At 52.4% G+C, this 13,818-nt stretch overlaps 1 protein-coding gene across 5 annotated transcripts in view; it reads right to left on the bottom strand.

The window, feature by feature from the left end:
* Positions 1–282: 282 nt before the first annotated feature.
* FGF1 (fibroblast growth factor 1) overlaps positions 283–13,818 on the bottom strand; it is a 30,613-nt gene continuing 17,077 nt past the window's right edge. For 3 of the 5 annotated variants that reach the window (XM_054842101.1, XM_054842099.1, XM_054842100.1), the window contains 3 exons: positions 7,542–7,735; positions 3,148–3,251; positions 283–2,107 (listed from right to left, as the gene is read on the bottom strand). In XM_054842101.1, the coding sequence (XP_054698076.1) occupies positions 1,913–2,107; positions 3,148–3,251; positions 7,542–7,710 (468 nt within the window). In that variant the 5' untranslated portion in view covers positions 7,711–7,735 and the 3' untranslated portion in view covers positions 283–1,912. The remainder of the gene's footprint in view (positions 2,108–3,147; positions 3,252–7,541; positions 7,736–13,818) is intronic. The other 2 variants (XM_054842102.1, XM_054842104.1) reach the window with 1 other exon arrangement.

The raw sequence follows: 13,818 nt of genomic DNA, 5'->3' as shown, positions 1-13,818 counted from the left end.
GCCTGTGGCCATCCCTCCGTGCGGGGGGAGCGGCGTTTGCAGTGTCCGCCCAGGCTGCGCCTCCCGCCCGCCCCAGCGCAGGGTCCCCCAGCTCCCTCTGCGGGTTCCCCCTTTGGGTGTCCCTGCTCGGTGCTGCCACCCGACTGACTGGCTTCTGTGTCTCGTCACAAAGCTCATCCCTGTGCTCAAGAAGCACCATGCTCCATGTTCAACACTCCCCCCCTAAGAGATTTAGACTTTTTTACACAAGTGCCTCTTAAATTAAGACCAAATATAGCCTGCTGCAATATTTCCTATCAAACTTTATTGTTCTGCCACTGTACCAGCGTATTTTATTTACAGCTTGAGACCTCAGTCTGAGACCAACAGGAGGACTGAGCCGAACATGAATTTCGGCAGCGCTCCCCCCGCTGCAATGCCGGGACGGGCTGCATGGCATTGCCACAGCTCCAGCCTCGCACCAGCAAAGGAGTGCTACGCTTTTGCTTCTGCGACTGCCGAATCCATCCCATTGACCGCGGCACCCCTGGCCACATCTCCGCGTGCACCTCACCCGCAGCCGGGCCGTGACAAGTCACACCGCCGTACAGGAGTTAAACCTGTTCCCAATTTCCTTTTTAATGCACCATCACCAGAAAGGATTAGTTAAAGGCTTTGGGCTAGTCTACACATGAGGAAACTCGCTGTGGGGTAAATGCACTTGCCACTCAGGAAGAAGCAATTGGAGAAGCGCTGACTCAGCAAGGCTTTGGTGCCTGGGCTGACCTGTCCCCCCGTGCAGCTCGTGCCTGGTCAGCGTGGGCGTCCGCAAGTGCCCAAGGGGGACGATGAGCCAGGGTAGAGCGTGGCAGCGTGCTGCCCCTGTGATGCTTTCACCTGGCAGGAGCGGCTCTTGAGCTGCTCGGGAGATCTGCTTCATGCCGGGAGAGGAGAAACTCAACTTCACGGAGGGTTTGGGAGTCACCGTGGGGCCCCGGTGCCATTTCTAGAGCCCCATTTAGCCAGGCTCCGGGAGGGGTGGGAGGAAGCCCCCTGGGAACGGGATGCGATGCGATGCGCTGCCACCACCACGCAGCCCGTTCCTGCTGCACCATCCCACCCTCAACATCAGACCTCAGTGGCTCCCACGCTGCCCCATCCTCACTGGGACAACGTCGAGGGGGGTTGGTGCCTGGAATTACTTATGAACAGATTGTAGGAGAGACAGGTTTACTTAATAAATAAATACAAATAACATATGGCAGGTACTAGCATGAAACATGGCAATATTCATGTGGTAAGGGAGGCTAGGAAGCCTAGGGCTTGGAGCGTTTGGCTGATGCTAATTTAGCTTCCTACGCTGAGGGTATCTGCAAGCGTTTAGCCAGGCTGGCACTCCATAGCATCACTGGTGGTGCAATCTGAAATTGGGCATATTACAAGCTACATACTTAGATGGATAAATATGTTTGTACAGAGAATCCAGGGAGGTTTTGCCTCTGAATGCCTGGGGACAGTAAAAGCATGCATTTCCCTGGGACGTGGGGTGTCCTTGGGGTGTCCTTGGGGTGTCCTTGGGGTGTCCTTGGCCCCGTTCCGGGGCACCTGTCCGGGGCAGGTTTGCGCGTGTCCCCGGGACCTGCAGCGTGGTCACGGCACGTGCCAGCCCCACACTGCTGACGGAGGGTGGGGGGAGGCGGGGGGGCCGGTGGACCTTGGGAGGGTGTCGGGGCTTTTCCCCTCATCTCTGCAAAGCTTTGTGCAGAGCGGAGGAGCTCTGCTTTGTCTATCTGTGGTAAAGCCTTTACCTAAAGCTCAGAGCTCTAACGTTTGGCTCTGTCATACTAGCCAAAAAAAGAGAGGGTGAGGGAAAAGGAGGAGGTGGCGGTTGGGTTCTGGGGTTCGGGTCGTCTCTGAGCTCCCAGGACAGGGCTTAGTCGGCTGAGACAGGCAGCGGGAGGAAGAGGATCGCCTTCTGGCCATAGTGAGTCCGCGGCCCCAGCTTGCTGTTCCCGTTCTTCTTCAGACCAACAAACCAGTTCTTATCTGCGTGCTTTTTGGAGACGTACGTGTTGTAATGGTTTTCTTCGAGCCTTTCGAGGAACAGGCACTCCTCACCCAGTAACTGCTGAAAGAGAGCGCCGGGTAATGACAGTGAGACGGGGGATGCCGTAGGGAGGAGGATGCGTGTTCCCAATGCGGCGATCCCAGCTCGGGTGCTATCCAGACCCACCTCCAAGATCTTCATGCCCCAGTAAAGTTCGTATTTAAAGCATGGAGGTAAGTAGCCTTGATTTAGTCCCCTGGGCTACTCCTGCAGTAACTCGTGACCTGGGCATTTTATTTGGCAGTAACCGAGCCCAGCCCCACGCTCTGTAAGCTGGTCCTGGCGCTGGCTCCTGCTCTGGCACTAAGCTGTGCGGTGGCGGCTGCAGGTTCAGAGCACGAGCACAGGGAACAAAACAGCTCTTTGGTGAGCCTAAGCAGCCTGTGACCAGGATTACGTGTCGCACACTTTGCTATAAATGGGACTGTTCTCAAAGACACAGATTATTTTTGGTGACTCTGTGCCCTACAGCTCCTGGGCACAATCCCGCTCGCACCGGGATGTTGCGGATGCTGTCGCTGCCTCCGGCACAGGGCTCGGTGTGACCACGAAAACTATCGGATGCAGAGGAAAAATGCAGGGAAGTCTTTGCTCAGTGGCTGTGGGCCATTGCCCGGGGCTCCTTGCTCTGGCAGCCCAGCTAGCAGCCCTGAAGTGCCCGGCCAAGCCGTGGAGAGGCGCAGGAGGCAGGCGGAGGCATGGGCAAGGCGCTGCCGGGGCTGGAAGAGCCGGGCTGGAGGTGCCCCCACCCTGCACCCTGTCGGGGTCCCCCTGCCACCCCGCTCGCAGAGCTGGCAGCTGCCCCGGGGATGTAGAGCAGCCGCTGCTCCAGATAGGGAATGTGATATTTGTCAAGTGTTTGAGGCAGGGCGGTCAATGGTGCTATTTGATTATTTATTTATTCCCCCCCAAAATAAAGCCGGATGGAGAGTGGCCATCCAGCTACCAAAATAACAAACTGAGGCTAATTGTTGCTTGTGGTTTGCATTACTCAGAGCTACGAGATTTCTGCAAACCTCAAACCCTCTCCGTGTCTCGTCCCACACAAACCTCCTCCTTACCGAGCCATAGAGCAGCCCGTTGGTGTCCATCGCCAGGTACTGCCCAGACTGCGTGCTCTTTATATACACCTCTCCCACGCTTTCCGCGCTTAGCTGGAGTTGAACTGAAAGTAAAAATAAAACAACAACAACAAAAGTAAAAGGCAAATGGGAAAAGGGGGGGAAAAAAAAAAAAGGTTGTCAGAGATAAATGTCTGAGCTGCTAGGAAAGTTAGCAGGGCATTTTTATTCTGAAGCCCAGCTCATAAAGAGTTTATAAGAAACAGTACAGCATGTAATAGAAGTGTTTCCTTGTACCCTCGCCTTCAAAGAAACCCCACAGCCATGCTTTACGAACCAAAGACCAATTTTTTCCTTATTTTACATCAAAGAAAGGGCAGCCTTTTGGTTAAGACGCTGGAATGGGACACAGGAGATTGGGGTTTTAATTCTGGCTCTAATTTACAAATTTCTCATGTGGTTTTGACAAGACACTTAAGAAGTGACATATGAAGAAGTATTTCGAGAGCTAAACCAGGGATGGGCAGACTTCAGATGCCTGCGTTGCAAAACCCTGATCCAAAGCATCCCATCCAGCAGCGTGCCGCGGCGGGCGTTATCCGGCCTGTCGTAGGCGGACAGTGGAGAAATAGAAAGGGCTGATTTTCATCCTAAAAAGTACCTCCTGTAGGTAGCCATGAGCCATGTCTTAGATTGCCCTAATTTGCAGCGCTAATGTGAATTTGATACTAAAGGAAGATCTGAGCCTGCCAGCGCGCAGGCTGGGCGGGGGCGATGGGTTCGTGGTGACGCTGCGTCGGTTCATGCAGCCCACCGGGCACCAACTTCTGTCCCCATCACCGATGCTGGACTTCACACTAGAAACTCTGGGGCAAACCAAAAAAGCTCCTTATTGGTCTTGTACTGTGGGAGGTGAGCGGGTCAGCTGCGGCCCGAGGTCTCTGGGCCACCTCCCTCCAGAGAGGGGCAGAGCGGCGGGTCCAGGGGAAGAAGCTCGTGCACAAATTCTTGGATTTTTTTACAGGTCTGTACAGACATTTCCTCCCATGAAGTAATGGGATGAAAGAGAGAAAATGAGGCTGTTTGTGGAAACAAGCACGGGCTTCATCCTTGAGGGTCTGCGATGTCCTGGTAAGTTTTGTTTTCACGTCACAGTGCACGCTCGAGATGCCCGCACACGGCAGCAAAGGACACGTGAGGGAATCCTTACGTAGGGCTGGGTGACAAGGGCTTGGAGTGGGTGACTTCTGTTCTCCTTAGAGATCCTCCCTGGTTCTGGGGCTAGCACCTGGCAAGGCAATTTAAGATAAAAATACAAATTCTTGACATTTATCTGGAACAAAATGCACACGGGCACGGGCAGTTTGCAAAGCACAATGCCGGCTCCAACGCAGCCGTGCACGCTGGCTCCCCGGATGAGCCACGGGCGTTCCTGTGCCTCGTCCCTCCCCGGGGGCCTCTCTCCAGGTTTCCCATATGGATCTGACTTGCTCCGCGCTGGCCAGTGCTTGTCCCAACCGTGTAAGCAGTATGCCACAGCGCAGGTCACGGTCCGGGCTGCTCCCCTCGTGCGCCGGGGAGTGGTGCTGAGCGGTGCTGAGCAGTGCTGGCGTTTGGCAGGGGCAGGACCGTGGCAGCTGTCGGTGCTCAGAGGCAGGGTACCTCGCCGACAGGGCTGCTCCGCTGGCACGCAGCCCTTCCAGGAGTTTCCTCTGTAAATATTTGTACGTTTGGATATCCACGTTTACGAAATCATTTACAGGAGGTTCCTTTCTGGCACAGGTTTCCAAACACGCAGCCCCGCGCCAGCAGCCGCCAAGGTGCGAGCGTGCCGGGGTGCAACGTGTGCCACGTGCAGGGGTGCTGCCTGCACTCGCTGCCTGCGCTCGCTGCCTGTGTGCATGGTGCAGCTGTGGGGACCGGTGGACAGAGGGGAAATGCTCATTCCAGGGTGCCGGGGGGAAGAACGCTGGGCTGTGTGGCAGCACCCATGCCATGAGACGGTGGGCTCCAGGCTGGGGTGCAGGGGCTGGATACTCGTGTCCTTGTTAGCACCCCATGTCCCAGGAGATGCCACCTTGCTGCTGGCTCTGCAGACCCGTGCTGAGCTCCCCAGGGCGCACGGGCATCTCTGCATCCCCCTTCTGAGTCCAGCAAATCTCAGCTCTGGCACAACGTGGCTTGTACGGCCTCTGCAGCTGCCGGCTCGTGGGTCCTGTGAGCTAGGTCCTGTCTTCTGTGGATCCTTGGGGGTCAGCGTCCTCATCTGCCTCGTGCACGGGATTTGAGAAGGGTTAGTGCCCGGTTTATTCCAGGCTGGAGGCTGCCTGCCCTGCGCTGTGTTTATCCAGCCTTGGTGAGCTCATCCTCTCCCGTCCCCCAGCACGGCTGTGTGCTGTGCGAGTGGTGGGGAAACAGTGCTTATAATTATAACTCTGCTATAAACTGCCTTTCATTAGAACAACAATAACAAGAAGAAAGGTTAAGTTTGGGGGGGGAAAACCACATGTACACTTGTGGTTTAAAGAAAATAAAAGTGCTTTTCTTAGAATTTGTAAGGCAGACTTGGCTCCTCCCAGCCCTTCTTTCTAACCAGATAGGAGCCTGGCAGGTCCCAGGGATATTCCAGTAAATGTGCAGGACATGGTGTGCCCAGAGGTTTCTGCTGAGAACCGAGAGCTCCGGTGTGCGGCGGTGGGGAAGAGCTCAGCCCCGCTGCCTGCAGAGCCCTGCGGGGACCTTTTGCTGCGCTGCTGGTCCGGCTCTCCTCGGGCATCGGTTTAAAAAATCCTCTTAAGCATTTTGGAAGTGCAAGAGCCCTAAAAGCTTAAAACTTCCCAACCGATTCCTTAGATTTTGTGTCTTTGTCCTTACAGAGCCGTTTTCTCTTTTGTCTGAGTGGTTTGCCGGGGTGGGGGGGTTGCTCTGCACAGCCCCGCTGCTGACAGCCTGGCTGGGCTGAGCAGGGAGAGCTGTCGAGGGCAAGGGGCTTGGTGTCAGGGCCAGATATTCAGCTGTCAGCTAACAGATATTCACCTCTCAGCTAACAGATATTCACCTCTCAGCTAACAGATATTCACCTCTCAGCTAACAGATATTCAGCTCTCGGCTAACAGCTTTGCATGGCTTGGCCAAAGCAAGAGAGCTTCAGCACCGCAGCTTGGCTGCTGTCGTGTGAGTTGCTGGCAGGGAAAGAGCTCTTGATGCCTTTGGTGACATGGACAGCTACTGAGCAGGACAAACACGCACCTTTCCTTGATCTACAGAATAATATCATCGATATTTTTTATATTAAGGTTTCCCTATGTCAGATAGTCCGCAGCACTTTATAGTAGCATCTACAAAACCGGCACTTTTTGGCAAGCGAGTCCTGCCAGCTTCCTAGAGTGAATTTGATGCCAATGATGGAGCACGAATGTGCTCCTAGAGAGGCAGTGGGATGTGCAAGTGGGAGGACAAGTGTTGGCATCTGCGTGGCCAGTTCATCCCAGCAGCAGGTCCCCACGTCCCATGGGCTGGAGCTGTCGGCATCACCGGGCAGGGAACGGGGACGGGCGGGAGGACACTCTGGAGGCAGATGGCCCGTTAAATCTGTGACACACGGATGCACGTAAAATGTATCGTAACTGTTTCAGCATACAATAAGCCATACTTTTTTCAGGAAAAAAGTGAATGGTAACATGAGTGCATTTCTAAAGCTGTACGTCCCAAAATAACTCTCTCTCACCTGACTCTTGCCTCTGTTGGGCTTTTGCATCCTGCAAGAATTTAATTTGCTGCATAAGGGGAGAGGGAAGTTCCCCAAAGGCAAAGGGACACCGTGTGCAGAACATACACTAAAATCCGTCCTGCGCGCAGAGGAAGCTGGGCCCGACCTCCTGCTCCGGCTGACGACTTCACGTAGGCAGACGCACAGCGGCAGCGCGCTGCTGGGAACACCGCGCTCGCGCAGCCCCACTGTTGTGCTGAATCTTTTAACCCGGAGCAAATGCAAAGATACCATGGACTAACGTGTGGTGGCTGCGTCTGTGTGCGTGTAGGATGTGAGGCTGCTCCTGAGCCTTTTTTCCCAGCTGCCAGCTTGCCGCATAAGCCAGCCGTGCTGCAATTAGCACTTCGGTCCTGCATGGTCTGCCTGCCTGCGATTAAGCTGATGACCAGTTTCAGCTGTAACGCTTCTGCAGATGTGAAATAGCGTACATACTGTGCCTGCCCAGGCTCTGCGTACAGGCTTTAGGTGTGTGTGGCGCGTGTGCTGACTCCTGGGAGGTGTGTTGCCACCAGGAGGACAGAGAGCTCGATATAGAGCCCGTCTTCCCCAGCTCCCCCCTTCCTGGCTGATAAAATCATAGGAGCACGGAGGAGTGCCAAGAAGCCCCGTCGGGTTTGCTTACTGTGCTGGTCGCTTCGGTCCCTGGTCCCATCCACTTTGCCGTCTGGGAGGATCCGGAGGAAGTGGCCCCCGTTGCTGCAGTACAGGAGTTTGGGTTTCTTGTAGTTCCCCAGGGGAAGGTTGAACTTTTCGGTCAGGGCGGTGAAGGTCGTGATTTCCCCTTCGGCCATCTCTCAGCCTCTCCCGGCGCCCGGGCTGCAAGAGATGCGGTGGGGTATGGCAGGAGCGGCGGCACCGAGTGCTTGGCACACGCTGCTGCTGCCAGGCTTTTAAAGGGAGGGGAGGGAGCCCGGTGGTCCCCGGCCGGTACCCGGGCTGGCTGCGGGGCAGGCGATTCACACCTCTGGCAGCGACACAGCCCGAAAGGTGATGCTGCTCCAGCGTGGGAGGTGGGGGGGTGGTGGTGGTCTCCTCGCTGGGTGCAGCTGGGCGGTAGGGACTCTTTCCTTTTAATTTTATCATAGTAAATTCTGTTTTCTTTCTGCTTTCTATTGACGTACGTACTAAAATTATACACTCAAAAAAAATAGTTTGAAAAACACTCAGCGTCTGATTGAAACCCACAAGAGGCAGGAAGGGAGCCCAGGTTAATAACTCTCTCCACTATTATAACTTTCAAACGCAATTATGACTAGGTATTGCAACACGTACTGCATGCCAGATAGCAAATATTGCTTCATACCTTGGCACTCTGCATCTTACCTGGCAAGGCGCACGCCTGCTGAAGATCAGAACAAAAGTTAGATATTGTGGGAGAGGAGCTTTCACCGCCTGGGCGGTTAGCAGGGGATTGATAGCATATGGAAAAAAGGAACTTTGAGTCTAGATTCTACCATGATTGTGCACCTTTGCATCTCAATAAAAGTGGTGAAAAGGGAAAGGCAAAGCTCTGGCTGATGCAGAAGGGTGTAAGTGGGCATGGGGCACTACCAGCCGCCCCGGAGCAACACACACCGTGTCATGAGAGTGCTCCTTCCCCTGGGGCTCCCCTGCTCTCCCGGGGGACTGGGGAAATGCACGGAGATGTATTGAAACCTCACTTTGCAATACACTGTGTGGTCATGACCCATGTTTAAGCAGACGCTGTGCCAAAACCTGAAAGCATCATCAGACTGCTAAGAGAAAGACGCTGTGAATGTTGGAGGGTGAGAACTGCCATTGCAGCCGTGGCCGTGGGATCCGGAGGTGCCGTGGCGGGTGTGAGTCCCGCGCGCGTTCCAGGTATATTCACATTTATCTGAATGTTTCTGGCCTAGAAACCGCATTTAAAATCTCCCATGAATAGGCTGTCTTTCATATACAAAGTTCTGCAGTGCTTGTAGAGAAGTGGATTTATGAACAGCAAAAGACAGGGCATGGTATAAATCCAGATATAGGAAATTAATTGTGAGGTATTCCCATAGCTTTATTATGGGAAGTATTATATAGTTACTGTTTATATATATTTATAGATTGTAAAAATGTCTATTTAGCATGGAGTTGTGCTTCTGATACATTAGGATGGACCCAGTATCATACTGCGTGAGTTTGCCGTGGGGCTTAAAGAGTGACCTGGGAGATAGTACGGATTGCAACTCTTGGCAACATACCCGCGCGCACACACACACGTATACATATCATCTCTAAACATTTGGCTGTAAGCTCTTAAGTATGTAAATTTGCAAATGCAGCTGCAAGGAGGGGAAGCTATTCCTTCAGGCGGATCCCAAAAGCCTGCAGAAGATAAAAGTGTATGGAAGTTGGACTGCTAAAAGCTGAACCTTGGAAAGAAAGACTTCATCGCTACCGCTGCAACACAGCCAGCCATTTCACCAGCTTCGCTTAGTCCGTAGGCTTCATCCCTTTCTCTCAGACATGGCCCCTTGGGGGCTCTAGCAGAACAAAGAGATTTCCTAGGAGAGGAAAACACAGCCATAAAGGAAAAAAACATTCCCTGTCATCCCAGGCCCCGGTTCCTCCTGGTAGCTGTTGGTTCACAACAGCTTCTCTCTCCTCCTGACCGTCAGTCTGTTTTGCTGCAGATGGAGGTATTAGATTGCTAATACAACAGCTGAACACGGAGTCGAAATGCAGGGACATACTATTTTAAACTTTTCCTCACTGCCTTTTCTCTGGAACCATTTTGATCTGGTTTGGTAAGTCACGTTTTCTGGACCAACGCCTACCAAGTGTTACTTCATCAGCCCACTGCTTCCTCAGCTGCATGCTGCTTTGCACTGGGGGCTGGTTTGGTTCTTATCTGGGTTTGAAAACCATCTCCAGGCCAGTTTCTGCCCATGCTGCACATCTCCCCAAAGCTCGCTTTTGCTCTGGAGCTATTTGCAAAGCCCAAAGTATCAACTTTTTCCCAGGGAGTCCAACCAAGTTTTACAACCGCCTCTGCTGATGCCCTTGCTCCTGTACCGCACAAAAGCCGTGTCCGTCTCGGCGCCGGTGCGTTCAGACTCTGCGCGTTTGGAAGTTGCCGAGTTTCACAGATCCCCCATGGCACAAACCAGGTTTTGAGGAGTTTTGAGTACTTTCTGCAAGCGATAACATGGGCTAACGCCGGTATCCTGCGATGAGGCGATGAAGCAACCCACGAGAGCTCAGGAGGAACTTTATGGTCCTGGTGGCTTTCCAAGGCAGCTGATGGACTAGCTAAGTATAGCTTCGAAATCCTTTTTTAACGCAGTTGTCAGGCAGCTGAAATTAGGTACTTCTCAGAGTGTCTGGTCCCAACATTTATTTTTCTGTCAAGAGATCATACTTCTAGTAGTTCAGTGTTTAACGCCAACTGTCTGCCAGGCTTTCTCTGAACAAAAGCCTTCGAGTCGTTCAGCGTGGTACATGAGGCTTTGGTGCTTTACTGAGCGTTAATCAAAATCAGTGGTGTTGTGTAATTTACTGGAACTAAAGCTTTTCTTGAGCCTTCGTCTGAGGGTAAAAGGCACTCAGAAGTCTCCTGGGTTGATGATGGATAGAAGTGAGAAACAAATATCCCAAAGCCTAAAGATCCTCAGATGAGGATCTCGGCAAACTTGGGCTGCAGGCAGCGTGAGCGAGGGGCCGGCTGGGATGGTCCCCTTGGTCACTTGAAGGTCTGCGCATTCAAGGGCATCCACAGATAGCTTTAACAGAGCATTTCATTTTCACATGTTTCCTTCAAGTTTTTTTGCTAATTTTAGAACACGTTCAGTGCTCACCAGCTGCCTTTGACTCCACAAGAGAAGCTGAATGAACATATGAACATTATTTTCCACTCCCATTGTCTCTCCTTGCTAAATACTATTGCTGTTCTCATACTTTTATGACCGTGGAGTCGGTACTCTACACACACCACCACTCATGGCCCTACTATTATACTTTTGGCAGGAACACGTTAGGATTTTATGGGAATTAAAAAGCATGAGTGAGAGAGAGAACCTGACCCAAAGACAACATAAAGGGCCTTATTATTTTGGGTAGAAGCCCAACAAAATGATTAAATAGCTCAAAGCGGAACAGAAAACTCTCTCCAAGATGCTAAGCTGAGAGACACCACGCTCCAGCGGTTATTTGGTGCCCATGGAGAAAGGAAAATATTCCAAGAGGAGATTGCTGTAAGAGGGGGACGGCTGCTGCCGAGCAGCTGACACGGCTGGTCGCACCAGGAGAGTAAGCTGGAGCCTGAGTTGGAGCGTGTTCGTCCAAGACCAGCTGGGTTCCTGGCTCTCCTCTTTCCTCCCACACCTGCGTAACATGGTCATCCGCTTCACTCCCCGAGCTTTCCCGTGCTGTGTTGCACAAGATCAGAAATAGCTTTCTGAAGAAAAAAAGGACTTAACAGGAGAGTTAAACCTGAACATTAATTTTAACCGAGTCCTGCTGAACTTTGGTGGCCGGAGCACTGCAGCGTGCATGCTCCTTGCAGCAGCGAGGACAGATGAGCCCGGCACGGGAACGGAATAGCTGTGAAATTCTGAGAAGTTTGGGTTTGGTTCCAAACTTTATCACCGACCGCTGCTGCTGCAGCAGCCAAACCAGTGGCTTTGATGTGAAATCCCAAACTCTGCAAGCATCTGAATCTGAACATCGAGGACCGGTTATGTTGCCAATAACGAGCGAACTCTGTGTGAGCTCTGAAGTAACAGTCCATGCTGGGGGCCGTGGAAAAGGAGTGAGGTCCTTTTTCCTTCCCGTTTTAAAATCAGTGCAGACTTCACTGGACAGCACTGGTCTCCCCTTTGCTCGCATTACAAAAGCGATGTGGGTGAGACTTGGGCAACTTGGGGGATTGCCCCCACACTCAGACCAGGCTGTTTGTGGCCTCAAGGGTATGTTCGTGTGTGCTCACGAAAGCACGTTGCACGAGAGGCCGGTGGACCCCAGCGTGGTGTGTGCGGCTCAGCATGCTGGATCATCAGCACAGCTTCGTCGCAACCTCCGATGCCCAAATTCTGCCTCTGTCCCACAAGTTGTCCCTGAAGCTGTGAGGTGACCAGCTACGGTGAGCCTGGGTTTTTTTTTTTTTTCCTTAAGTATAAAATACCTGGCTACTACACGGAGGAAACCAGAAATATCTCACCTACCACGGGTTAAAACAGGAATGGAGCTTGACTCAAATACGTTAACGTTGTCCTTGGCTTTGGATACAATGCTTTCTATAGGATGGGAAAGAAATGTTGTGGATAGTCTCTGTCAAGCACCCTTTCAGAACAAGTGTGGACACGTTGATGAAAACTGCAGCTAATAACAATTGTCATTTAGATGATCAGATAAAGATCGTACAGAAAACTCTGACCGGGCAAGAAGCCAGCGAAACCCAGGAGTCTTTTAAGGTTTTGTCGGACTTCGGTTAATGAGGTCAGTGTCTCCTGAATTGGGCTCTGGTGAGTTCAGTGGAAACACTGCACTTGGTTTCACTTTGGAAAGTGTTATTATTTTCTCCATTAAAGCAGAAATGATATTTATTCCAGGGTGAGTGACTCAGCTGTGATCAGGCAGCATCGCCTCCTGATGGGCTCATTTCCCATTCCCGCTTCTGGCTGCAGCCACCGGGACAGAGCAGTCGCTTCCCAGGCAGTTCAGACGCTACGTATGGGAATGGAAAGCAGTTACAACAGGTAGAAGATTTTTAAGGAACTCAGGCTCTGGCTCTCCTCCCTCCATTGCCTGTCCCGAGGGGTTCCTGAAGCACACCGTGCTTAGCACCGCTGAGGTTCGGCTTTGGGGCGATCTGAGAACTGCCCGAGCGTGCAGAGTAAACATCTCCCAGAAAAACAGGGATTTTATTCATCATAAGTTTTAGAGATCCATGGCGTGGGATGGATTTCCTCACGCAGGAAAGGATTAGAGATCAGCAAGCGCTCTCCTCGTGCCCTGGTTGCTCCAGGAGCTGCAGCACAGCGGCTCTGTGGTCAGCAGCGGCAGCCTGCCTGCAAGGGCTGCCTTCCCTTCGAAGGGCTGGCAGCGCGAGGCACGGCTTGAATTCCTTGGACTACGGATCCTCTTAGAAGGACTTAATAAATGATTAGGCAAAGCATATGATAAATATGCAATAGATCATTTTGTGTTTGTCAGCAGAAAGCATTGGCTTGTTTCTAGTCAGTGTTTATGGCAAGGTGATTTTTATCTCTAGCAATATGATTAACTGCTTAATGAAATATTTATCGGTCAGGTTTTACGCTTTGTAGGTGGAATATGTGGTATAAAGCGTGACCAAAACTATAGAAATTCATTTAACTAATGCCTGCTGTCATCATGTCCTGCTCTCCACCAGAAAACACAGTCACTCATTCCAGTTAGGTCACGCTGGATTTGTGTTAGGTAAAACAAATAGGAGTGTAAATGTGAAACTTTTAGCAATTTACTGAGTATCAGGAATGGCAAGAGTGAGTTCTTTGCCAAAAAAAGGCTGATGATAACCACCTGGAGCACCGCGGTAAAGACAGGTTAAGAAACGCTTGCATCCTGCCCAGGAGGAAGGGACAGGGGGTTCTCGCTTCCGAACTGCGGCAGGGGCTAACCCGTCCCTTCGCTCCCCCGAAGGCAGCCGGTGTTTAAAAATACCTGACGGTACTAGAGAAGGGCGCCTGGCTCCAGGTGAAGAGAGAAAATCCTGTAGCACTCGGGCTGCCCTCGGGGAATCCCTGTACCGCCAGGCCAGTGCCAGCCCTCGGGAAGCGTGTTTGGGGGGCAGGTCCCCTTCCCCAGCTCCCCCCGCACCTCGGCAGACCCTGACGGACGCTGTGGCAGCACCCCGACCCCGGCGAGGAGCCCTGCCCAGCCCGAGGCTGCCTCCGTACCGTGCTGACAGA

Source organism: Grus americana, chromosome 14 (assembly GCF_028858705.1).
Source record: "Grus americana isolate bGruAme1 chromosome 14, bGruAme1.mat, whole genome shotgun sequence".
NCBI classification, from domain to species: Eukaryota; Metazoa; Chordata; class Aves; order Gruiformes; family Gruidae; genus Grus; species Grus americana.
The sequence above is the reverse complement of the archived record's forward strand: the minus strand, read 5'-3'. Positions and strand labels throughout refer to the sequence as shown.